Source organism: Hippocampus comes, unplaced genomic scaffold (genome assembly GCF_001891065.2).
Source record: "Hippocampus comes isolate QL1 unplaced genomic scaffold, H_comes_QL1_v1.1 scaffold39, whole genome shotgun sequence".
Lineage (NCBI taxonomy): Eukaryota > Metazoa > Chordata > Actinopteri > Syngnathiformes > Syngnathidae > Hippocampus > Hippocampus comes.
Window position 1 is genome coordinate 276,399 of NW_017842054.1, and position 26,669 is coordinate 303,067.

General features: G+C 51.2%; 2 protein-coding genes and 1 long non-coding RNA gene across 4 annotated transcripts in view; 2 read left to right on the forward strand and 1 right to left on the reverse strand.

Annotated features, from left to right (window-relative positions):
* Nucleotides 1–2: 2 nt before the first annotated feature.
* LOC109509977 (zinc finger and BTB domain-containing protein 18-like) lies at nucleotides 3–9,223 on the reverse strand (the record flags this gene model as incomplete). The annotated part of the gene is made up of 3 exons (XM_019859950.1): nucleotides 9,207–9,223; nucleotides 3,204–3,547; nucleotides 3–469 (listed from the first exon to the last, which is right to left on the reverse strand). Coding segments are annotated over exons 2-3 (483 nt in total), but the record flags the coding sequence as incomplete, so codon positions are not given.
* Nucleotides 9,224–15,967: 6,744 nt separating this feature from the next.
* LOC109510002 (uncharacterized) lies at nucleotides 15,968–19,407 on the forward strand. The gene is made up of 2 exons (XR_002167031.1): nucleotides 15,968–16,428; nucleotides 19,333–19,407. It is a non-coding gene; the product is annotated as an uncharacterized LOC109510002 (long non-coding RNA).
* Nucleotides 19,408–20,422: 1,015 nt separating this feature from the next.
* akt3a (v-akt murine thymoma viral oncogene homolog 3a) overlaps nucleotides 20,423–26,669 on the forward strand; it is a 32,652-nt gene continuing 26,405 nt past the window's right edge. For both annotated transcript variants that reach the window (XM_019860306.1, XM_019860307.1), the window contains exon 1: nucleotides 20,423–20,613. In XM_019860306.1, the coding sequence (XP_019715865.1) occupies nucleotides 20,568–20,613 (46 nt within the window). In that variant the 5' untranslated portion in view covers nucleotides 20,423–20,567. The remainder of the gene's footprint in view (nucleotides 20,614–26,669) is intronic.

A 26,669-nucleotide genomic window follows, 5' to 3' on the forward strand; every position in this document is an offset into this window, starting at 1 on the left:
GAGCCCTCCGACGGGCTGTCGGCCTTGTCGGAGCAGCTGGAGCCGGCGCCGTCGTCCTCGCGCCGCGCGGCGTCGGCCTCGCCGGCCGCGGCCTTGCGCTTGAGCCGCTTCTTGCAGACCTTGACGATGTCGTACATGTGCAGGTAGGACGCGGCGGCCAGCACGTCCTCCACGGGCAGGTCCTGGAAGCGCAGCTTGCCCTCGTACATGAACTCCAGCAGCAGCGAGAAGGCCGGCGCCGTCACGATGTCGCTGTTGAGGTGCACCACGTCGCGCTTGTCCAGCTGGTCCTTGTAGAAGAGGTGGAAGTACATGCTGCACGAGGCCAGCACGGCGCGGTGCGCGCGGAACTGCGCCTCGCCCACCAGCACCGTCGAGTCGCACAGGAAGCCCTGGTGCCGCTGCTCGCTCAGACACCGCAGCAAATGGCGGCTGTGGTCGGGGAACTCCATCCTGCTGTCCTCATAACCTGCGCAGACGGCCACAAAACTTTTGCTGTTGCTTTTTTTTACCGCGCCTCGTCCGAGGGGGACGGCGGAACCCGAGTACGGAGCGAGCCTCGCCGTTTTGGGAGCGCGCCGAGGAACGGGCGGCTTACCGCGACGGTCGTTTCCTTCCGACGCGGGCAAAAATCAAATGCGCTTTTGTCGTCTACCGTATGGGAGCTTCGTCTCGAAAAATTGCAAGGCGAGGTCAAATGTCATTTCTTTCAGTCAGCAAATTCAAAAAGTGGATGGGGGGGGTACATCAAAGCACATTACGCTCTTGTCTATTTGACACCAAAAAAGGAGTTCCAGTCTTTAAAATTAGGATTTCTGTCAGTAATTCCACCCCCCCCAAAAAAAAACCTCAAAACAAATCAAATCGCCATCCTACCCAAACTGCTTCTCAATAAATTTGAATACGGAATTCATTTCAGATGATCAATTGGGAAAGTGAAAAAAGTCCAAGTGTGCTCCGCTCGTCCGTTTGGGGCTCAGACGGGAGCGACTCGAATGACAATCTGGTGGCCGACGTCTTTGATGTCGTTTCGAGACAGAAAGGGAAAATGCGATGCCGCTCATCTCGTCAGTGCGCGGTTAGTTCACTTGAATAGCGCGGAAAAATGTCGTCCCTGACAAAATAATGTCACGTCAAGGTGCCGCTCACAAAATGGAACCGTGCGCTTCAATTCGGAAAGTGACGCCGGCATGATAGCGGCACCACACGCCAAGTCCATCATTTCACGAGTGCTATTCAATTTAATTCATCATGTCAATACATCAGAACATATCGAAATGTTTTTTTTTCAAACAGAAATGAATTATTTCTGACAATAATAGAATTGATTGCGATGCCCGCATGACATTTTGGGGACTTTTGTGTGTGTGTGTGTGTGAGGCAAAAAGGCATCCAAAGTAAGGTGCGCATTCCTTCGCGGCGTGCCGGAATATTTGCGCCGCCTCGTCTTTTCTGCACCGTGGCCCGCCGCTGCTCCTACGCGGGTTATTTTTATGAAGCCACTTTGGCCTGGCCCGCCACGGCCCTTTTAGCTAAGCGGCTTTCCACAACAAACACACCCACCTAACCGCCACCTCCGCACACGGCTTGACAAAACTCAACCGTGCCCCCCCCACCCCCCCACGCACACACACACACCACCACCATCTTACAAAGACCCACCTGTTAGCCACGTCGCTTTGTGCCGCCTGAGAAAATACATGCCGCCCGCCCACTTGCTGGCTTTTCTCGCGCCGCTCGTTAGCCCGAACGCTCAAATGGCCTCATTTGAATGAAGCCTCGGTAAGAATGGACGAGTGTGTGTGTGGTGTGTACGCGACTTTTAATGAGGGGCAGGGGAGGGTGTGTGTAATGGAGGGGGGGGGCTTAGGGGGACAAGGGTGAACTAGCCCCTCCTCTCCACATGCTCCCGAGACGCAGTCTTACGAGAAAACCCTTTGCACATCCTCCTCCTCCTCCTCTGCCCAGAAGACGCCAAAGAAGAAGAAGAAGAAGAAGAAGAAGATTTACAAGACAATCACTGTAAGTGCCCCGCTCGTCACAGCATCAATCCTAATCCTTAAGATGCCTAAAAATAAAGACGCAGGCATGGACCGGTCCCGGCCCGAACAGCAAGGAAGGCGGGCGGGGGAGGGCGAGGGGGGGGGGGGCTTATCCACATCTGATCCAGCTGACGGGGGCCATATGGCAGCTGCTAGCCAGATAAAGAGATTACGACGGGCAGCGAGTGCGATTACAGCTGTCTAGCCAATTCGGACAGCGCAAAGCCCAAACTTCTAAATTAGGATCCTCCGCCCCGGGACCGGCGCGAGTGCCGCTTTTCCACTCGTTTTCAAGTCACCTCCGTGGATCGGAAGAAACTCGCCTTTGACGTTTCAGATGGGCACTTTTCTTCCAAGCCACCTTGTACATTGGCAAAGGCGCAATCTGCTCCCAACTCGGAAAGCCCGCTCTCGGCTTCGAGCAAATGTCGCCATCCCTTTTGCTGATGCCTCGAACCGCGCCGGGACCGGAAGAGAAAATCAGCCCCGGCGTTTCCTCACCGGACCCCGAGAAAAAAAGTGCGAGAACATTTCAAATATGAAATAGCCGCACGCTCGAGCAGCGGCTTTCTAGTCCGTGCTCCAGCGAGGGCCAAAGAAGCCCATTTCCAATGCGTCGCCTCTGTCCCAGGGAAATCAGATCGTCCCGCTCCACGGCCCGAGCGCGGCAAGCGACGCCGAACAGCCGCGGCGCGGACCGGAACATTTCAAACGCTCGCGACACGAAGCAATCCAGCTCGTACGCCGCGCTCGGGGCTGATGGCGGACAAACAAACGAGGCTGCTTCTGCCCCATCTTCCTTTCTCAGGCGCACCCGAGCAACGGTAACACCAACTGCCAAAACGACAACATTTCAAATGTTTTAAGTCGCTTGTCAAGTTTTTTTTTTTTTTTAAATCATCTTGCTTCTCGTCCACACTCAAGCAACAGTAACCCCAAGTGCCGACGGAGAACATTTCAAACACGTGAGCGCCAACGGCGTCGGAACGCGGCGACCCAACGACACGTTTCAAAGACTTGAAGTCCATCTCGATTTGGAAGTCGAACGGCCGACGGAGAAAGTAAAGAAGGATTTCAAAAGCCCCGCCACCTAGTACGAGCGCGAGCGTTCCCGAAGCCCCGCAAACGCAAGACGCGCGGGCAAGTCGTAGGGGACGGTACCTGCGGCGCTACGCATCCACTCGATGATGTCCAGCGTGGCCGGGGAGCCGGAGCCGTGTGGCTTGCGCGCTGGCTGGCTGGTTGGCTCCGGTCCGTCCTTCCCTTCTCTCGCCTCGCCTGCGAGTGGGTAGCGGGCGAGCCGGCGAACGCGCACGAGGAGGAGGAAGAAGGGCCAAATGAAAAAGAAGCAGCAGCGGCAGCTCGCTGTGTTGAAAGTGCGAGGGACAGATGCAAAGTGGCGGCGATGTTGGAGGGGGAACCAGATATCACCTCCCACCTCTTCTTGCCTGCTACTAACTGCCACACACACACACACACACACACACACACACACACACACACACCTGCTCTGACATCATCCTCAGATGGAGATGCTACCTCCAGCTGTGCTCTTTCTACAGCCATATGCTGCCTCCTCTCCACTCCTGCCACCAGACTCCTCTTTCATTTCAAGCAACAACTTGGTCGCCCCCCCCCCGCCCCCCTTCCCCTTTCTTTCTCTTTCTGGAAAACGGCATAAGCGACTAACAGCAGCGGCAGCAGTTCCACGTATGCATTTTCGTTTGGGGTTTTTTCCCAATGTGCCTGAAAAGAAAGCAGGGAAAAGTTCCCAACGACGAAGGGCCGCAAGTTGTTCCGGCGGCTCCCTCGGAGACAAAAGGCGCATTGGCGACCCACAGACGCACGCAGCTGATATTGTTTTCCACTTTTTCACGCTCCGCCGCCGCTCGTCTCGATTCTTTGAGCCGAGCGCCGACCCCCCCCCCCCTCACCTCGGACAAGCTACCACACGAAGGAACAAACACTCTTTAAGGACTCGGATGATGAGTGCCACTTTTGGCACCATCAACACGGCGTCAGTGAAGGCCCGTTTTGCATGGGCCAGCAGCACAGCCGACGAAACTTTAGCAAGGCTGCCGCACACTTGGGAGCTTCCGGGTTCGGATCTGTTTTTTTGGTTTCAAATTAATTTCCATCCGTCACAGGTTTCTCTGGAATAAAAAACAAAAAACTGAATCTAAAAGGATACATCCTGATATTTTGGGTCATGCTCTCGACCCTGGCGGCCAATCTGTCATCCGTGCATCAGTCAATCACTTGCTGTGCAACGTTTCCAGCGACCGGTGATGCATCAAGATTTGAATGTGCCGTGTGACGACGACCAAATATGAATTGAGCTGTTTGAAAACAAAATCTGTCATCCCAATGGGATTTGGAGGGTTGGGGGGATACTACCGCATGTTATTAGTTCGGAACTTTGGCACCTTGGAACTTTCCTTTTGAGAAGCCCCTTCGTATAAAGACGGACGGCTAGAGCAAGTCTGAACACGAAAACGTCGCCAATTGATCAGGAGAAACTTTTTCAAACGGTTGACTCGAATGAACGCTGCGGGCGGGCGGCCGTCTTTCAAGTCAGTGTAATAAAGTCGTAGCGAGCCGAGTAGTCGCGTCGTAGCGGCGACACGGAGAGTTTCGGAGCGAGTTCTTCTTTCTGCGCGTTTTCCATCGGCGAGGAAGAAGACGCCCGCGTCGAAGGAGGCACGCGCCGAGCCCCCGCGGAAGCTAGCTAAGAGCGGCTCAAAAGTGGAGGCGAGCGTCGAAAGAAAGCTCGCGCGCGGACCGGATGCCGCGTCCGCCGGAGGAAGGACTTTGCCGCCTCGCCGCCTTCCCGCCCGCCGCCGTTAGGCCCCGCTGCTATGACAACGGCTGCGAAAAGGAGGCGAGCTAACGCGACGCAGTCATGCTAGCGTAGGGATAAGGAAGCTACTTTGGACTCGCTACCTCAGCCCCTCTCCACTCACTCGAGCGACCGAGCGCCACTTACAGGCAGCGCGCTCCGACGTCCTCCGCCGAATCCTCCTCGGCGCTTTCCCTCGCTTCCCCCTCACGTCGACTTTGCGTCGCCTCCCATAACGGGCTTGTCGAGGCAGGGGAAGGGGAGAGGGACTCCGCTGCGGCGGCCAGATGTTTCCGAGCTGTTGCTGTCCCTGCCTGCTGTTTCCTCCCCACACACAACAGCTCACACAACTCGGGCTGGGACTTGACTGGCAAGGCTGGGAGCCAATGGTGGAGGCTCGACAAGGAGCAGGAGCGGTGGGGGGGGGGGGGGGGGGAGCGCGAGGGGAGGACGGGCGGCCGGCGCGGACGGGAGCGAGGGAGAGACGCGGGGCCTCGTGGGTACTGTAGTCCGGCCGCAGCGAGCAGGTGCAGCGCCGTGGGAACACCTCGAGGAAACCGCGGCGGGAGGACAGTGGCAACAAAAAAAAAAAACAACCACATGCTGCCATTCATTAACAATAACTCATTCTAAATATTATCCACGATTATCCATTGATATTAATTCATAGAGTTTTTCTCACAGGATTATTCGTACTGAAGGTGAATACGGTAAATTGATATGAATTCACAGAGTTTTTACTCACAGGATTATTCGTACTGAAGGTGAATACGGTAATAATATGTGTTTTGGTTCAGTTAAAACAGACGCAAAAAAAGTAACAACCTCAGTATTCCTCACCCGATTCTCTGTCATTCTACACAGAATTGTAAATGAATTAAAGCAAAAATAAGACATATAGACAGGTGGAGAAGGCGGAGGGAGCGCTGTCGCTTCGAGGTGCATCGTGGGTAGTGTAGTCCAACCGCAGTGACGCGGGAGCAAGTGCATTGTGGAAACATCAGCGATGGAATTCAACATACGTGACAAGAATAACGCCAATATTTTTCAACAATAACTCGGGCTAATCACACGGTTAACTCATACCACGTTCCAGTGAGGCCATTCTGTTTATGAAATAACCAAACGTGGATCCTTGCCTTGTAAAAAGCAAGGCTTTATCGTCTCTCTCTTTGTTTGCCTGATAGGATACGGACCTTCCAAGAAGTTTCATGAGAGAGAAAAACAAATCATTTTTCGTGTTAATAACCCTGAGGTGGCCTTGAACACCGGGCTAGTAAAAGTACAACCATGAACATGAAAAAGTGTTGAAAAAAGTAATTTTGAAAAATGTCTCTTTTTATGGGTCACTGGGACAGACACTTTGGCGGAAAGTCCGGCCAGCAGGGAGACGGACACGTCCCGCGTCCTGCGTGGGCGAAAGGCGTCCTAGTAAACTAATTGGCGTCACTAATAGGCGGCTAATGAATCGACATGATGCGGTGTCATAGGCACAGCACTCGTTCAAATGCAAATGAATGGTGACCCTGTTTGTGCCCGTCACTTTTCCGGGGCTCCACTTGGACGGCTTGGTGGGACAATGAGGCCCTTGTGTGTGTGTGCACGCGCGCGCTCGCGGGTGGGGTGGGGGGGGGGCGTACACGGACCAACTGGGAACTCCCCAAAGGATTTATTCTGTGTTGTGGCTATTTTAGCCACCGGAGGTCGAACGACTTCAAAAAAGACAGATAGCGAACTTGAGTGGCTCGCAAGATTCCTCTTCCGGGCCCGCTTTAGCCTACAGTACCCCTTTCCGCCTCTGAAGGTCGCTGTAGATCCCGCGTAGAGCTCGCCAGTCGCCGCGTTGAGCATTTCTTCAATGTGAAGGATATCCAACTTTAGGTGCATGTCTTAGCGTGCATGTCACTTCAGCCCACTAGTAGAATGGCAATATCGTCCTGGTCAAGTCCCCCCACCCCCATCACTCGTATCACTTTTGGCTTACTTGAGAATGGATGGATGGATGGATGGCAGCTATTCAACCTGACGAGCAAACAACTGTGTTGCACTCGTAACTCGATTAGGCCCAAATGGCAGGCCTCTGCCACAAACTAGTAGCCACTACTCACAAAGCCCCAAATGTGCAAATGAGTAGTTTTACCCCACTCGTACACGGAACTGCTGCTGGATAGCGATAATATTGAATTGAACTCAAACGGCTTGATGGAAAGACATTTCAGCGCATTGCTAGAGCGACTAGAACGCAGTAATAGAATGACCGTCTAACTTCTGGGACATCTCTGCACACTCGGAGGACAACTTTGGCACCAAAATAGGACATTACTAGTAAGGCACAACTTTGTATTCGTTGACCTCTGCGGCATGATGACTTTTCTCACTTGGGCACAGAAAAACGGGGAGAAAAAGAGTCCTACGTGAGTCAAGAGAGGTCACGGTAGATGAAGAGACAGAAAAGGGGAAGAAGAAACAGATGAGAGAAAGAGACAGGAAGAAAGGGAAAGAGAAAGTGAGAGGACCACAAGAGACACGAGAAAAGGACTGGAACTGGACTTGACTTTATTTTGCATTAAACAGTGGCGGGTGCGCGACTCAAGAGAGGTCACGGTAGATGAAGAGACAGAAAATGGGAAGAAGAAACAGATGAGAGAAAGAGACAGCAAGAAAGGGAAAGAGAAAGTGAGAGGACCACAAGAGACACGAGAAAAGGACTGGAACTGGACTTGACTTTATTTTGCATTAAACAGTGGCGGGTGCGCTGACTCCCAATGGAACCTGTGTTTGAATGTGATTGGTTCATTCTGAACACAGCAACAACCCAGCTATTCGGAAGAGGGTGTGTACACTTGTTGCAACCATATGTTCGTGGTTGATGGGCGCTCGCCTGCTTGATCAGAATTTTCTCTTGAGTTGGACACAGGTTAGAGGTCACTTTCATGGTTTGGACAAGAATCATCCCGGTCTCATTTTTCTTGATCACACACAAAAAGAAATGAGCATTTGAACAGGGGTGTGTAGACTTTTTAGATCCACCCTGAGTGAGTGTGTGTGTGTGTGTGTGTGTGTGTGTGTGTGTGTGTGTGTGTGTGTGTGTGTGTGTGAGTCACAAGGAAGACCAACTGTGTGTTTAAGTGTCTGTCTCCCAGATGGTACCGAGACTCATTTTTAGGGATGTTCAGAAAAATGAAAAAAAGAAAAGCCAGCAAGTTTTCATCAAGATGTGCGATTGTCAATCAAACATCTCGTCTGCTTTCTGTACATCACACGCTCAGTGAGTGCTTCCGTTTCTGCCTCAGCATCCACACAGTGAAACTTGGCAGCGCGCGTGTGGGGGATGTTTGCACCTGTGTGGTGGATTTGTGTGAAGCCCACATGGAGCTGTGCAACTTTGGCTGTGGCTCCATGATGGACATCTGGAAGCTAAATTGGTTAATGACACCTCCAAGCTGTGTGTGCGTGTGTGTGCCTGTGTGCGCGCGCGTGTGTGTGTGTGTGTGTGTGTGTGTGTGTGTGTGTGGGTGGGGTTGTACATCTGTCCAGTGATGGCGTGTGAATGAAAAAGACCTCAAAGTGCAATTTAAAGCACATCCTCTTCCTTTAAAGACGGAGAACGAATGACAAACTAGCCGTTGTCCACATCACTAAAAAAGAAGAAAGCTCGTTGCTAGCTGCTAGCGGCGAGCTGCTGCCCGCGAACGGCGGAGACTTGAGCCGTATCGTAAAAATGATGGCGTCATTCACTTGCGCTTTCTTCGCGTCCCAAATCAGCGATTGAATCTCAGGATGGTGTTGTGTTGAGATTGCTCACAGCTCTGTACTGGCGATAAGGCAAGTCTTCCTCTTTCTTTTGCTCTTTTGCTCCCTTCCAGTCCGTCTTCCCGGCTGTTGCTCTTCTTCTCACTTCCTTTTTGTCGCTTCTCGTGTTTTAACTCGCAACCCTGACTATCGTCCACGTGTCGAAATGACATGACGTCCGTCCGGCTAGTTAGCGCCATTTCCAGACCTAAAATATGTTGTGGGTGGCGTATCGTACAAAACGGTGAGGACGGAGACATTTTCAGAGCGGTCACATCAGACACGAAGCGTGCGCGCGCGTGTTTCTGAGCCTCTGCAGCAGATGCACGACGCTGCGATGTGCTCCCGTTGTGTTTATTGGGGAGAGATCAGACACATGTGATGTACAAGTCAATCCTCTGTGTCTCCAACTGTCTGTCTGCCTGCTCGCCTGTCCCTCTCCGCTCCAGATGTCAGAGGAGATGGCAGCCAGCAGCTGCGGCGGTGGAGGAAATCAGTCCCTGGGCGGTAAGACGGCTAATACACGCGCACACGCACACACACACACACACACACACACACACACACACACACACACACACACACACACACACACACAGCAGAGTCCAAAACACAATAGACGTTCATAAAGTGATCATGTGAGGCTTCCTTTTTTAAGAGCATGAGAAATTTCGACACTTAAAAACAAATTTCCACTTGAGTAATTCAAGTGGAGAAGCGGGAGGCCTCTTTGAGCAGGGGCGCACCAATATTGTCAGAAGAGAGGAAAGAAGGCAGCCTGGGTGGACCAAATTTGTTTCTGATGAGTCGGCAATTTGCCAAAGTGCATCTGGAGAAGCCACGAAACCGCTGGGTGTGCTGTGGATCGATGGAACTTAGTTAGTTAGTCAGTTAGGTTTGTTCCGGGACTTTTTTGCTCGATTGTATCTTGAAATGTCAAGACTCGGAAGGCATTCATTCGCCGCCCTGTCAGAAAACGTGATCTCCTCGATTCGCCCTGAGTGCGCGCTAGGCGCTCCCCCTTGAAATGAGCTTGAATGGGATTGTTTCATTCGGAACGCAGCCATATCGCCATTTACCGGAGGCTGCGTGTGTGTGTGGACTTGTGCAATCACGTTAGCGCGGTTGTTTGTTTTGACGTCCCTCCGTTTTCAGTTGAGCCGTCCAGGTTACGGGCTCACTAACAGCGCAAAGGAGTTTGAATGAGCTATCTTGGTCTCATTTTTCAAGAGGGCTGCGTAGACTTTTTATCTCCACCATGAGTTGCCTTCACCCCCTTTGTTAATCGTTGCTTTATTGACTGCGCCGATGGCGTTCACAGAAACAAAAAGTACACCTGTTAAATGTATAGTCGGGCAGTCAATATGAAATCCTTCTCAAATCAGCGATCCTATTGATTCTGCGACTGAATATTGGAGTCATCGCCCCACCCAAGCCCTGCAAATTTGGTTTTATTATTATTTTTGGGGTCGACCAATTTTTGTGTTTGACTTAGCTGAGTGACCTGATTAGATCCCCCTTAGCCTTAATATACACTCCATTTTTCTTCTTGATAGTACGAATCATCTTGCCGATGGGTGCCCTTTATTTGGCCTGAAAATTGGACTGCAAACGTGTGGCTGAGTCTGGCTGGCTTCAACTCCAGAAATGTTTTGCGTCACGCCGACAAAATTGCCTTTCAGCCGGGTTGAGCGGGTGTGCGGGTGCCTGCACGAAATCATGAGTTGTGTTTCTACAGCGCGACGACACCTGCAACCGATGGGCTCCTTTTTCTGCCTTTGGACTTTCTTCACCTGTTGCATAAAATCGACAAAACACTCCGACGTCAACCTTTGAGCATGTCACAGACACATATTGAAGTATGGAGTGTTTTGCCACCGCTGCCCATTGTGGGGGTGATGTTGTTGTGCCAGTCAGCCTCCGCCACCACCGGCGTGCCCCCCCCAGCCAGCGGGAACATTTGCCTTGTGGCTCCAATTCCCAGGAATGCCTAACCTGCGCCAGCTGTTGACAACATGCTACCTGTGCCAACAATGCCACACCTCAGCTGCCACTCGCGCCGTCTCCATCTGGGGCTGAGATATTGCTTTGTGTGTGTGTGTGTGTGTGTGTGTGTGTGTGTGTGTGTGTGTGTGTGCGTGTGCGCGTGTGTGTGTGCGTGCGTGCATGTGTGCATCTGTGGTGACCCTCTGTGCACATCTGTATTTGTGTTTGCACATGTGCATGTATGGATGCTTCTCACTGAGTGTGTGTGCGTGTGTGCGTGCGTGCGTGCGTGCGCGCATCTGGAGCAGCATAGAAGAGGCTTCTCAGCGCCTCGATTCGCCTGCCAAACTGTCCAGATGTTAGCCTTGTCAGCCCGCGGCACAATTATTGTTTTTTTATTTTTAGCAGCGTTATTAATATTCAGCGCTGCTAAATTGCGGCTTGTTTTTGTGTTGAGTTGTTAATGTTTTTTTTTTCCTGATTTTCAAAAGGCGTGAGACAGGATGCAATTTTATTTGGATACATGGCAAGAATTTTCACTCAAACTACAATGCGAGGAAGTGAAACGTGTGCAAAATCTACGTTTTAAATGTTGTCGATAAAAATATTGTCATTTAATGGAACAGAATAAAATATGCTTGCAAAACGTGATTTCAAAATCGAATTGTTTAATCTTATTTGAAATTCAAACATAGTATTCTGCTTTGATGAGATTTATTTTGAACATTTAACGACCCAATTATAAAAAGCCAAACATATTGAATTTCACATTTGACAAAAAATTCAAATTCTTATTTTGATTGTACTTTTTATCTAATCCAACGTCAATAGCTCAACGTGCTCGCTTTTGATTTTCAAGCCAAAGCTTCGCATGGCTTTGTGAGCATTTTTGTAGCATCGAGAACGGACGCCGTGGGACTGTTTGTTTCGATCAACGGGAGTGCATTTTGTTTGCAAATGTCCGCACGGTGGGCCGAATAAAGCTGATCTTAGTTTGGGAGAGCAAAATAACACAACAACATGTTGGGCTGCCATCAACCAGTAAAGTGCTCCATCATCATGTCGTTAGAATGTTGGGGCAGATTTGGCGGGTTTTTTTTGTGTGTGTGTGTGTGTGTGTGTGTGTGTGTGTGTGTGTGTGTGCGCGCACCACAGAGGTGGCATCTGCCCGTGTTTGCGAGATCCATGTGTTGGGACTTGCACAGGGCTTAGCTCTCGTCCTCCCGCCCCATATGGTGAGCTGACGCCGGGCTAACACGTGGCGTCCGTCCCCTGTGTGTCACCTTTCAGCCGGCCTGACCGGGTAAACAACAACTGGACACCGCAGTGAGTGTTTTGTCCCCGCAACCCCCCCCTCAAAAAAGAAAAAAAACATGATCTGATTTGCTAAAGTTGACAGATGACATTTGTTTTTCGACTGAATGACCTCATGTGTGACGACAGGACTGCTTCTTTTTTGTCAACAAGTCACAAAAAAAGTCACTGAAATGTGCATTTTTAGATCAATAACAATTTTAAAGGTATAAAAGTGGGACCAGCCTGGCCCGCTTTTCGCAAAAGGATCATTGACAGCCATTGTATTTGCAGCTTTTTTTTTTCAACCCAAAGTAGGGTTGGGGGTATACCCAAAGAAAACGGTTATTTGTATTTTTTTTTTATCTCAGGAAACAATCTTGGAATCGGCAAAGGCTCCGGGAAAAAGCTACGCTAGTGAGGGTTCTCACTATGTTCATCATGGCCGTCAATCATACGGGTATTTCTGCGATTCACAGGGCGGCCCCGTGATTAGAGCGGGCGGGGTGGGGCTCGAGGGGTCTGCCGTAACACAAATTTGGAGTTTGGATGCCCCATACAATGGCAATGAATACTTTCCATTCTATTCACTTGCACGTGAAGAAGTGAAAAGAAGAAGCCCTCATTGCCGTGAATCATTTGTTTGCATTTTGCTCTCACTGACGTGTTTGCTGCGTGATGCTTTTTAGCACTTCCTTGCGAAAAGTTGTTTACCCAAAAAGTAATGTCCTAGTTTCTTTGTGACGACTTCCCCATCACATGACGTGCCGCAATGGCACGCTGGGGGATTGAGAAGGAAAAGAGACGCATTTGTCCTCCTCCTCGTCTTCCTCTGGACAGATGTTTGTCCTGAAAGCAAGACGACAATTCCGAGCCAGCCTCCTCGGGGGAGCCACCGGCATATTTGCACACATTGGGTGTTAATGGGTCTGCTGGCGAAGAGAACGTGTGTGTGTGTGTGTGTGTGTGTGTGTGTGTGTGCCCACGTGAAGGAGGATGGTTGTGTCAACGAAGGAAGCGGAGGAGCGCGAGCATGAAGTGTCAGGATTGAAAAAAAAAAAGCTTTGGTCCCTGCGCGTGTGGCTGTGCCAGTTGCCGGAAAGCCAAACACGTTCTGCGCATCCAGATGTGGACAGATGTGGCGCCGTCAGCCTCACTTGGCGGCGGCGGCGGCGGCGACAATTCCTGCGCGCTCCCTCCGGAGACGTCTTGCTCTTGGTTTTCTTCTTGGCTGGAGCGGCACATCAAATACGAGGTATTCCAGAAGTGAGCCTCAGGGGAGGGCCAGGGCCGAGCCTTTCCCTTCCAGATGTTCGATGAATAATCCAAACCCATTGTTGGTTTTTCTTCCGCACGTGGGTCGCAGAAGCAAGCTGCCGCCTGCTGTGGAAGCTAACAGGCTGCCCCCTAGTGGCCTGGAGCGGTTTATGCTGCGACGACTGACAATGCAATACGGCGCATCTTTATTTATATCGCGCTTTCACAACAGCTGCAGCCGTAACAAAGCGCTGAACAAAACAGTTATCATAAAATAACAAGCCGTGCAATCTTAACCACTCGACCTGCAGAAGCTTTCATTGTTTGAAGCAGTTCTAGAAGAAAGAGGCAAGAATCCAAGTGTCCTTTCGCCAGTGGATCAGAGACGTCATGCTCAAAATGTGCACGCGTCAGCTACAAGCTAAGTTTTTAAATCAACAAGAAAGAAGCTGGAGGGTCCATTGACAAAAAAAAAAAAAAAGGGGTTGGTTCACCTCTCCTGTCCCATGTAAATCCGTTTCAATTCCAAGCGGCGACGCTCCCTCCTCTCTCCTCATCGTTGGTTCCACAAGCCATCCGTCCATCCAGCCGCACCATCGCAGACTGTCCGCGAAAGAAAATGGGCCTGTGAAAAATGCTCCCCTCTACAAGCTCAAAAAAACACAAGCGGCTGTACCGCGGCGACAGTGAAATAGCGCCGGTATTTTCAAGGCAACAAACGAATCCATGTTTTTAAGTTGGGAAATTCAGCCGAATATTTGCAGTTTTTTTCTTTTGTATTGTTATCATTTGGAATTCGTTCAATATCACGTCATCATGATGACAAAGAGGACATAACCACTATTCTTGAACGTGTGTCGTTACTTTTTTTCCGAAAACCCTCTTTGCTACATCATGTCAAGCTTCGCCTAAATGTACGACATCCTGCCATACAACATGAATCGAAATGTCTCGGAATCGCGTCGTTGTTTGAACAAGGTGCTTTTCTTGCCCAAGTGCTTCTTCTTTGGACATATGTCCCATGATTACAGATCCTACAGGGACAGGGACGGGGGGCACAACAACACATGTAGCAATCAAAACAATAGAATTGCACCCATTGCAGCATAAAAATACACATGTGCGTTGCCTCCTCTGGCCCCAAGCACCTCGTGTCTTTATTTATTTATGAACGTATTTATTTTCAGCGTACGGCAGCTGAACAACCTGAGAAAGCAGACTGCTACAATCTGGGGGCCATGCAATGTAGGTGGAGGGGGTGGCGGGGGTGTTTTGGTGTGTTTTGGGGCATGGGATGGTAGAGGTGGGGGGTACACAACCTGTCTGCACAGGAGCAGAAGGTACACACGCGCACACACACGCACGCGTTGCACATTGCACAAAGAAACACACGTGCTGACACCAAAGGGAAGAAGACTAACTCCACAACTAACCAGGTCAACTCCGACAGTACACAATTGAAAGAGAGAAAAAGGCCCACATAGAAAAGCCCGCATCGATCATGCAAAAGAGTAAAGGACGGCCGCATCACTTTTTACACACACAACGGCTCGCTCAGCATCATGATACAAATGAAAATGCGAATGCTAAATAGCATTTGCGTGCTTGAAGTCATCCATTCTTTTTCCTCTGTGTAGGACCACTACAATTAGTGCCGTACTGATGAGCTAAGAGAGGAGTTGAGACCTCTCAATGAACAGTATACCGTTCGGTTTTTCAAGACATTGATAATGGCCATCAATTATGTGCAGATTTTCGCTCTTCGTGGCTTCCCCCGTGAATAGCGGGTGTCCGATATAATGGGAAAGAAAAGTTTTCAAGAAGTCGTTCACCTCTAAAAAGGAACCGTTTTCTTTTGCCACCGTTTCTCCACGTCGCTCATCGTTGGCGTGACTGCTTTGGGCGTGTTGCGTCTGCGGTCATTTGGCTGTGCGCTGCTCCCATTAGCCAGGCCGGTGCACAGGAGGTGACCCGGAAGAAGCCCACGTATGCATGTTGGACCATGCTGGCTGCCGAGCGCTGCTGCCGCACAGCGCACCTTGAACATTCCGACTGCAGCTGCTCTTGTCCCGTCTCTCGTGTGCATACGTGTGTGTGCGTGTATATATAGATAGACACGCGTGCCTGTGTACCCCCCCACCTCACCTCCCGCGCGTGGTCCGTCTGACCGCAGCTGTCCTTACCTCTCTGCGGGTCTCCTGGGCCAGGCTGACCCCTCTTCTCTTCAAAGCCACCCCGAGTGACGGGCTGAAGGGGGCGGCTTCTGCTTCCTTGAGCTTTGGGAGCTGGGGCTGGAGTCGAGGTCGGGATGTGCGTGCGTGCGTGCGTGAGGATACAGGCGCAAAATATGTCCTGTGTGTGTCTGTGTGGTAGGGGGTTTGGGAATGAAAGGGTGGGGTGTTATTGTAGACAAGGAATGGGCGTTCGGTTTACTGTGTTGGCCTGAACTCACCTTATGTGCCAGCGTGTGGGTGCGTGCGCATGGGTGGCATGGCGTGCTAGAGTGATGGCCACTCTATCACTGTCCCAACCTCAAGGTTATGGGCTCAATCCTCAACCGTGTGACTACGTTGAAGTGTACTTGAGCAAGGCACCAAAACCCTGTTGCTCCCGCGTTGTCATTTTTTAAGATTTTATTATCCGCTGATTTGCTTGCGTAATGTGCATATGTCATATTTTATTTATTTATCTTTAAAAAAAAAAAAGAAAAAAAGAAAGAACAACTATCAGTCGCTCAGATGCGTCGATACTCCACAGGTGAACCACATTTGCAAACCGCTCAACCGTTTAGGTTAGTAGCGGCACGAGATCTCGCGAGAATCGGGATGTGGAGGATGAGATGAAGATGAAGAAGATGAGCTCGAGTGGCCACCGATAAGCGAGCCCTCTTCGAAAAACGGCAACACCGCCGCGGACGCTTCACTCGGAACGCCGAAGAGTCATTCGGTGTCATCATAGTTTTACGCGGGCGACGGGAAAAGGAGGGCGCGAGAGGGAAGAACGAAAGAAAGCGGGGGAAGGGGGTTCTCCGCGTGACGTCAGGAGCTTCCCCAGAAAGTCCAAACAAGACGTTGGTTGATGCGGTATCTCCGCGAGGGAGTCCGCCCCCGCATTAGGGACGAAGTTGGGACCCTATCAAGACAGACACAAGAATAAAGCACCAGGAGGACGAGAGAGAGACAAGCACAAGAAGGATCGGGACCGCACCTGCTGCTTCAGGTAAAGCAGCTAGCCAGCGAGGCAGCTACGATGCGGTTCGCTAGCATAACAACATGGCTGGATTCATGGTGGGCTGGTCGACTTAACGGAACGTTCCGTTACGTTACGTTACGTTACGTTACGTTCCGGTCCGGATATTTTGCAGCGTCACGCTAATATCAACGCAATGACACTCATACGCTGTTTATTCTGATGACAGTGGAATGGCGGCAGCGTGCGTCAGCTCGACAGCCAGTGACGCAAGTGATGATGATGCTGAAAATGAGGATCGTGATTTGAACATCAAACAAGGTCGCCTTCTAAAATGGAGTCTCATGACCGCAGGCTTCCCCATGCCCCCCCAGCGCCAAATATCCAAATAAATTATGGATACACTAACAACGTCTTTGCGATTCATCGTCATGACATGTTTGAATAGTAGGAATTTATTTGTGATTTGTGGAACCGACAATGCCTTGTGAAAATTGAGTTGGCGATATCTGCCACATCTTGATTCTGACCATATTTCCAGCTCCAGATGTCTGTCTACATCTTCACCTGCTTCAAAGTGTAAGAGATGTGAAAAGGGACCCGTCCCGATTGAGGTGAATTAGAGATATCTTCAACTGCCACCATTAGTCCGGATCAAATTGGCGATATATTGACCATTCTGTTGTCTGTAATCCACAAGGCGGCTGGATCCCCATCCCCCACGAGTAGTTGGGGCTTGACTCAGCCGGCAATTGAAAAAGGCATTTTCCATCGGGTTCCCTTCACGGGCTCCGAGAATGGAATTTCCTTGATCAATCTTGCCTGGCGTGAGCTTCCCCCGGCATGGCTGGCGCATCCCGCCGGTGGCTGTCGCCGTGGCAACCGCCAGCCTGGCGACAGGGGAGGGGGGGGGGGTCTCCCCGCTCTTCATCTCAGTCGCCGTCTCTTGTTCCGCCTCTCTCGAAAGCGCACTTTCGATTCGGTGCTCGTGTTCTAGTTAGCCGAGCAAATGACAGGAGACATTTTGATTGCGCTCATGTGAAAGTGCGTCCCCGTCTCCAACCCTGACAACGCAGACCCTCCCGCCCTCGGCGGCGGCGCAGGGGCGAGCTTCGCCGAATACTGATTCACCGCGCCCGGCGCGAGGTCGCCCAATGTGGCGGTGGCGTGGCGCTCTTGTTGTGTAATACAGTCAAGTGGAGCAGGGTGCATTTGAGGTGAACGCGCCAGCAATGCGGGGGAGAGCCGCTGCAGAGAGTGAGTGTGTGTTTTTCTCTTTTTTTTTTTCCTCTCCATTTTTTTTTTTTACGTTCCTGCTATTTATAGCCCATGGCATGGCGTACTCCACAGTCCCGAGCCGCTCTGCCCCTCCAACACGTGCAGACGCAGCAGCCTACCCGCGTCATTGGACGTGCAGGAATAACGCGGCACGCTAGATTTTGATGAATGAAAGGACCAGACGTATTTGTCTGGCGAGCAAGGTCACGTTCTGGCTGGCGCCCGAGATTTCGCCCACGCTCAATCGTGCGAGTAGCACACCGGTAGGACGAGGATGTCCTCGCAGGAATTACAGCAGTACCCTGACTTATGATTGGCCTGAGTGATGAGTTCGAGAGTTCAAAGCCATCAGTTGGTCCTTTTTTGGGGGGGGGGGGGGCGGGGGGGGGGGCTTTGTCTCAGAGCTGAACGCTTTTTAAAAAAATGATCCAATTGTCATGTTTTCCCCCTCATAATAGTGATTGCAATTGCATATGTGATTCTTATTTCAAGCTCCTCTTTCCATCCATGCGTTTTTGGAGAAACGTATCTGATTTATGATGCCCGAATGTACCCTGAAACAGTGCTTCTTAACCTTTTTCGAGCTACCGAACCCAACCAGTTCATATGCACATTCAGCAAACCCTTCATGAGTGATAAATAAATATCTATTTTTGATACATTCGAGATATAAACAAACCGCATGTATTGAAAACAGAAAAAAGTAAATCCATTTTCAAGCGATAAGTATACTTTTTTTTTTTTTTGTCCTACCTACTATCACAACAGTCACACGTTGACGACTAAGCGAACTAAATTTCCCACAGCACTGATTGGACAAGCCCTGTCATGTGATCATTTGCAGCCAGCGATGGCCAAGCGGGCGTGTCCTAACTCATTAACATGTTGAGTCGCGTGTGTCTTACCGTCTGCGGCGCCTTCAGTGACGCGGCAGACGCACGCGTTTTCTCTTCTATATATTTGACGTTGAAGTTTCAGCGCACGCACACACACGACAAACATCTTTGTTGTAGCATCAAATTGTTATTTATCGTGAAAGCTGAGTTCTGCATATTGATTTTTTTTTCATTTCTTGGTGACTTTGTTAATGTTGATGACTGTCAGTTAAGTTCCAATGTAAACCCTCCCCCCTCCCCCGCACGTCCTGCTTTCTTTCAGATTGATAGATTGCTGTAAAACAAAAAGTCTCGTTTTCACGGAACCCGCAGCAATCTCGTTCTTGTATTGTTAATGAGATACCTGGCATGAACCGGTGTCCCTCCCTCCAAATCAAATGACATGAAACGGTGTCCATCTTGCAGAGCCCTCGTCTTCTGCTTTAATGATCGTTCTTGACGTCTTCTCGCTTTTGTCATTTTGTCATATTAGCAAGTGAAACTCTTTGTCGTCTCGCATCGGGGCATTGAAAACGTGACCGTCCCGTGCGCTTTTGCTGTCATTGTTATGATTGGCTCCTCATTGATTTTAGCATCACACTCTCAGATGGAGAGTGACCAACATGGAGCCGACTTGCCATTGGTGGTACCACTGAGCCCAAGTCCGATGCGCTGGTGTTGACGGCGCGTGATGACCAATAATTCTCAGTTTGAAAATGATTGAATAGCAGAGGATATGAAAAATCATTTTTTCCAACCCCCCTATTTCATTTCCTTCCAGGCTGAGTCACTGCCGGTGAGGAGGAAGGTCTGGAGCGGGAGCAGGGGAGGAGGCGGCAGTGACGCAGGACCAGAAGAAGAAGAAGAAGAAGTAGCACGGAGGGAGGGAGCGAGCGAGATAAGCCACAACAAGAAGCACCGCAATACACGCACGCACTGAGAGCGTGAACGGCGAAGGAAGGAAGGAAGGAAAGAAAGAAGGTTTCAGCGCACGCACACACACGACAAACATCTTTGTTGTAGCATCAAATTGTTATTTATCGTGAAAGCTGAGTTCTGCATATTGATTTTTTTTTCATTTCTTGGTGACTTTGTTAATGTTGATGACTGTCAGTTAAGTTCCAATGTAAACCCTCCCCCCTCCCCCGCACGTCCTGCTTTCTTTCAGATTGATAGATTGCTGTAAAACAAAAAGTCTCGTTTTCACGGAACCCGCAGCAATCTCGTTCTTGTATTGTTAATGAGATACCTGGCATGAACCGGTGTCCCTCCCTCCAAATCAAATGACATGAAACGGTGTCCATCTTGCAGAGCCCTCGTCTTCTGCTTTAATGATCGTTCTTGACGTCTTCTCGCTTTTGTCATTTTGTCATATTAGCAAGTGAAACTCTTTGTCGTCTCGCATCGGGGCATTGAAAACGTGACCGTCCCGTGCGCTTTTGCTGTCATTGTTATGATTGGCTCCTCATTGATTTTAGCATCACACTCTCAGATGGAGAGTGACCAACATGGAGCCGACTTGCCATTGGTGGTACCACTGAGCCCAAGTCCGATGCGCTGGTGTTGACGGCGCGTGATGACCAATAATTCTCAGTTTGAAAATGATTGAATAGCAGAGGATATGAAAAATCATTTTTTCCAACCCCCCTATTTCATTTCCTTCCAGGCTGAGTCACTGCCGGTGAGGAGGAAGGTCTGGAGCGGGAGCAGGGGAGGAGGCGGCAGTGACGCAGGACCAGAAGAAGAAGAAGAAGAAGTAGCACGGAGGGAGGGAGCGAGCGAGATAAGCCACAACAAGAAGCACCGCAATACACGCACGCACTGAGAGCGTGAACGGCGAAGGAAGGAAGGAAGGAAAGAAAGAAGGAAGGAAGGAAGGAAGGGAGGCAGGGAGGGAGGGAGGGAGAGTGACACGAGGCTGGGAGAGCCGCCCTCCCCCTCCTCCTCCTCCTCCTCCTGCCCGGCGCTCTCTGCGGAGCAGGCGTGTAGCGACAACGCACTCGGCGTGAAGGAACCATGAGCGATGTCACCATCGTCAGAGAGGGATGGCTTCAGAAACGGGGTGAGTACGTCCGCTAGCCTCCCTTCCTCTTCTTCCTGCTCTCGACCGACGTCATCTCTCCAGCCTGGCGTCGCCGCATGTGCCGGTTTGTGATTGGAGCGCGCGAGCACATGGATGTCTGCGGCTTACGGTAGCTCGCGTGTGCCGGGTCTCTCCATTTCTATGGGCTCGGCTAGGGCTCTCTATCTGCCGGCGTGTATGGGAATGCGCGTGCGCGCACGCGTCTGCCGCGTCAGCCTGCGGTCACACTGCTCGCCGCATCTGTCGGGGGCGGCCGTCATACACGGACGGTGACATCAAGTGAGTTGTGTCCAGATGCAGTCCCGTAGCTGCTCCTTAGCGTTGAATGTCACAAAAGAGTCCTGACAGCAGTTGAGTGGGGTGTCAAGTGGGGTCGGTTGAGGGTGCGGTGACAACACATCCTGTTTATAGCTTCACTGAATTCAAACGGCAGGGAAATGAGCGTAGCGAGGGGAGGGAGGCCATGTTGCAAAGATGCTACTTCTCCTTTCAATGAGCAACACGCTCATTGTCCCATGTTTCGGAAGTTTCTGTGTTTTTTTCCCACTGCTTGCATTCCAGCAAAAGTTGCATGTTATTTTTCTTTCTTTCTTTTTTGGAACGCCTCAAAATTAGCCTTCGGCCAACCGCCACCGAGCGACGTCACTGACCCTCGCACATAAACCACCTCGCTGACTGGAAGCGATGTTGCCGTAAGCAAGGTGCCACACATACTACTTTTTTTGAACCACAGCTAACCGAACGCAATTGCCAAGGAAGACGCAGATTGCCCTGTATTTGTATCATCATAATACAACAAGAGGAAACAAAATAAAGCAGAGTGGATATGTGAAAGGCTGTTGGTCCTATTCGGTGACCGCGCACATGTATCTTGGTGACAAAGACTCTCCCCGCTTTGCTTTTTCCAGCCAAAGATGCATCTTGTTGGCATCGGGCAAAATTCTCGCCTCTCCAAAAGCATCGCATTTCAAGAGAACAAAAGAGCAGCATGTTTGCGGAGCCATGAAAAGAGCAGATAGCATATAGAAACGGCTCCGTCCGACACCAGCAATATGAAATGACAACTATTGTTCAGCGTTATTGTGAAAACAAACGCACGGTCAGTGTAGAGTGAATTGAGACGGTCTTCGCCGACCGGATGTCCCTTTGTACCTTTTGTGCGTTTGTGCTACAGAGACTCTCCGGGCTTAGCTTTTCAGCCACAGATGCACGTGAAGCTCAATGACTTTCAACGCATATTCTTCCAGAATACATTTTGGGTTGAATTGCACACTTGGGGCGCATTTGACGTTCGGTCCAGCGAGTGGTCGCTTCGGTGGTTCTGATGCGGGGATTTCCACAAGCACCGTCCCGCCATGCGACGGGAGCCCCTTGGAACGTACGAGCCGAGCTGTCGCACAGGAAGTGACGGGACGCGCGACAAGACGGCGGGCTTGTGGGTAACGTAGGCCGGCCCCGTTGCGCAGCCGGGCGAGGGAGGGGGTGACTTCTGGCCATCAAAACGCCTCTTCCCGCATGAGCCGGATCCTCACGTAGACACGCGGACACGACACACTAATTGGGCACGCGCTCTTTAGCCGCGTGTGCCGGCGTGCCGCTGTCATCCTCATACAGTCGTCGGCGCATATTAAGAGGAACACGTCGCCTCCAGTCACGACTTCGGAAGAGAACGAGAGAAGCGGATCCGGGGGAATCCAGCTTGCGGGCCTGAGGGGGTGTTTTTCCAGGTCCGGAGTTAGGAATTTTGGACTGCATCATATGCCAACTCCTGTGTGTGAGTGTGTGAGTGTGTGTGTGTGTGTGTGTGTGTGTGTGTGTGTGTGTGTGTGTGTGTGTGTGTGTGTGTGTGTGTCGTTCAAGTGTGTGTGTGTGTGTGTGTGTGTGTGTGTGTGTGTGTGTGTGTGTGTCGTTCAGGGTCACGGTGCTGACTCACTGTCACGGTCATGACACAGCAAAGGCTGCAGTCTTAGTCATGAGATGATGTGGACTCAAAGCGCGAGTGACACGGACGGAGTCGCGCCACAAACTTTTGTCCCTCGCAAGATGACTTTGAGTGGCGTTTTCACAGTGCGCAAGGCTCTGTTCTTTCTTCTTTCACTGAAGGCTCATTGTTGGCTTTGAAGGAGCTAAAAGATGACGAGCAGCTCTGAACATTGGAAAGGAGGAGAAACAGGGGAAGTCAAATTAAGATCGTGTCAAGGTTGCAAAGTTTTGAATGACCCACCGAGATTTACAATGACATGATCGTAAATTTCACGCAGGGAGCGCCGATGGGTTTGCTGAAAGGTTTGGCGCAATCCATTTTACGTTGGTCTCCGACGAGTGTTCCTTCAGCGGCTCAATTGATTTTCCTTTGTGGCTCGGCCGAGCTTATTTGACGGCGGTGGGATTTTTGTTTGCGGCTTCCTGTCCTACCGAACAAAGTGAATGCTGCCAGTGCCCCGCAGGCGCACACTAAGCTGCCATCGTCAGCAGGCGGTGGCTGTGACACAAGTCCCATTCGGGTCCATCTATTATTTTTCCTGCGCGGTGTTCCACAGCCGTCACTCTGGCAGACAGTCGGCCGAGGTCGCACGCTTGACGTTTCTCACTTGGGAGGCGAGCAAGCCCGCTGCTTGTCATCGTTGCGAAGCGTCGGGGCTTTTATTATTATTATTTTTTGGCCGAGTCAACACCCAGCCATTCTATCTCTTCGACTGCAGGCCTAAGAGTCCCAATTTTTGGACCGGCTACATCCACCTTCGCGTGGCTCGTATCATTGTTTGCACTAAATGAACATCTGCCACCAGGCGAATTCGTACAGTTGACCAAGACGTTTTGGAACAATGAATGCAGCGAGCATTAAAAAAAAAAAAAAAAAGCCCTAACCATATCGGGTTCTATTTTCATCAACAGCGCACATGCGCTCAGGCGTCAAAAGAGCCGCATCTCGATTTTCGTAGGCACAAGCCTTGTTTTGGCCTGTTTGGGAGTTTGGCCACGCTGGGCGGCCTTCTTTTTTTTTTTTTTTTCTTTGCAAAAGTCGATCGAATCTCAAGCCACTTTGATCAAGTCGTCGGTGCGGAGGCTTTCGTATACTCCGTGTCACCGGCGATGAGGTCAATTTCTCGTGCGCGCGCTTCAGCTGCGGGTGTGCTCTATCAACAAAGTGGCGTGAAGTTGAGTTGACGTGCGCTGTGACTAATAGCTTTTGGCGCGAAAAGCTAATGGATTGAAAGCGAGCTCTTTCCGTTCAATGTGAAAAATGCCGGCGAGGATTTGAGCCGACGCACGGGGTCCCCTTGTCGGCATCGGCGAACTGACGGTTTTTGGCTCTTGGCAGCAGGGCTCGGTTTCTCTGCCTTGCGAGTAGCGAGGGTTTCCCGTCACCTGGCTTCATGCCGTAAATATCAAACTGCGGCGTGGGGAGGTTTAGCGGGTGCAATGCAGCGAGGCGGCCATTTTGGGCGGGCGAGTTCAACAGCTTGGCTCTCCACGGAGACATGGACGGACGGCGTCGCCCTCCTCTGTCGAGAGCGCTCTTTCTCTCCCGCTGTCCCGCGTCGGCCCTCTTCCTCCAACCGCGGGGACGTACGGGGCAGGCGGCGGACAGGCAGACACCGCGGGCTCTGTTGGGAACGACGTCCCCTTGCGCATCCGCAGGAAGCGTCCGCGCCAGCGTGGCTTGACTAACTGTCTCTATTGTCCTTAGAGTGACTCATTCCACGCCGCGGAGGAGAACGGCAGGCAGGCAGACTGCTTTGCGGAGCCGACAGACAAACCGCGCGGCAAAGACAGTCACTCGATGTGGTACGCGGGCCGCGGATATTTGCCGGAGCGGACGAGATCGCCGGTGAGGCCAAACGCGCTTGCAAGGCAAGTTGGCAAGTCGGGTCGTCACCGTACACAAGTTTGGATTTCGCTTGTCACACGCAATTTTTACCCCGAAAAAGATCTGTAACCATGTCACCGTACGCATTCGCCACCTGGTCATTTGTTGAATATGACGAAGCCGTGTGTCAGCGGAGACCGGGCCCGTGTTTCCTTCCGTGCCCCGCTGAAATGATTTGGGGGCGGAGTTTTGGAACGTATCCGCCGTAACCCGGGGAACTTTTTGAAGCACTCACAGGAGTTGTGAGTCTGAGTGTTGTCGACCAACCGGGCGAGACTTTTCGCAGCGGTTCTTAAGCGGGTAGCCGAAACGCTTCGACATTTTGTTGTCAAATTTGAAGAAAAGGTGCAGGCGGCGCCCAGGCTCACCAGCAAGTCGAGAAATTAAATGAAAGCTTCAATGAAAGCCTAACGAAATCCATCCATCTATCTTGGAACGCGCTTATCCTCAGGAGGGTCGCGGGCGTGCCGGAGCCTTTCCCGGCGGTCGTTGGGGACACCCCGAACCGGTCGCCGGCCGAACAACCATCGCACCCACACTCGCACCTTGGGACAATTTCGAGCGTTTCCTTAACCTGAGCATGTTTTTTGGAATGTGCGGGGCAAGTACCCGGAGAAACCCCGCGCCGGAATGGAAGCCTCCAAGCCCACCGTGCCGCCCCTTTATCCTTTGAGTACACAACATGACCAAAATGGCAAGGGTCAAAGCCCAGGTTTGATTGACAGGGGCCTGTATTAAGAAAGCTTCATGTAAAGCGCGTCACTGATTTGGACCACTTAAGCCGCCGCAGCGATTAGAGCGAAAAAAAAAGGACAGCATGTCGTCTAACATGATTGTCGAGGTATTGTCGGCCCCGTCGCCGGGGCTTTGGACTGATTAGAGGAGGCAGGTCGGAGTCGCTCACTCCATTTGCTCCATCTGATTGAGGCCGGCAGATTACCCGCATGCCGGTCGGTTTACAGCGACTGTAAACGTCGGAGGAGGAATTTTCGGCCTCGCGATGGATCCTTTCCATCGTATCGTTTGAGGAGTTTGAGGAATGAACCGGCCGCCGGAGGCCATTGTGTTTGCTTTGCGCCGTCACGGTGGTGGGACGCTCCGGCCGACTTTGCAGTTGAGCCGCGTTGGCCAGGTTAAAGGGACAGCCCGTCTATTCATAGCCCTCCCACCTGTAATCCGTCTCTGGACGGGATTAGCAGAGCCGCGAGTCGGAGTTTCCTGCGCCCGAGCACCAATTGTTAGGAAATTGCCCAAATGTGAACAATCTGAACTCATCCGGCTCCAATGAGCGGATGAGCCGTGCCTTTTCCAAACAAGATGGAGTACAATTTGACGATCTCTGCCTTTGCCACATCAGACGAGACCCAGCGGTGTTCGGATTTTGTCTTATTTGACTACAACCCAGCGACAAAGGGGGGGGGGGGCGTCATTTTGTCAACTGGAAGAATGCAGTTTAAAAAAAATTCAGCCAATTACTGCCGACCGTACGAGAGCAAGGGGTGTCACCATGTTACAGCAGTGGGGGCTGGGGTTCTAATGTCATTTTTGTTGTTGTTGTTGTTCCATTTGTTTTGGCAGCAGACGAAGCAAAACAAATGTGATTCTGGTCTCCCTGGCTTATTAGTTATGCATAATGGAGCGTGACTGATGAGCGTGAGAGGGGAGGAAAAAATAAATCAGGAAGGAGAATCAAGAAAGAAATAACAGCCGGGGCGGTGGCGATTTGCCCGCGTTTGGTCATCACGTTCATCCATCAAAGTAAAAGCAGGTCGTATGTCCATGGCGTTGTGCGGAGACAGACCGCTGTGGACAGAAGCGACTTGGTATTCTTGGGAGAAACCAAGTCAGATGGACGGGGAGGCAGACAGCGCGCATCGCCCAAAGGAGGGAAAGCAGCAGTTAGTGAGCTGGAGAGCACTTGCTGTCGCTACGACAATACCACACGTCCATTGGCTGGGCTGGTGTGTGTGTATGTGTGCGTGTGTGTTAATAGTACTTGATTGTTTATTCGGGCCTGCTGCGCTTGGCTTTTTTGCTCAAGTGTGTGTGTGTGTGTGTGTGTACAGAGAGGTAGGTTGTGTGTGTTTCTCGGTTTACAGACAGACATGGAGACGAACAGCACAATGCTTTTCGAAAGAAGGGGTGCATTAAGGGGGTGGGGCGG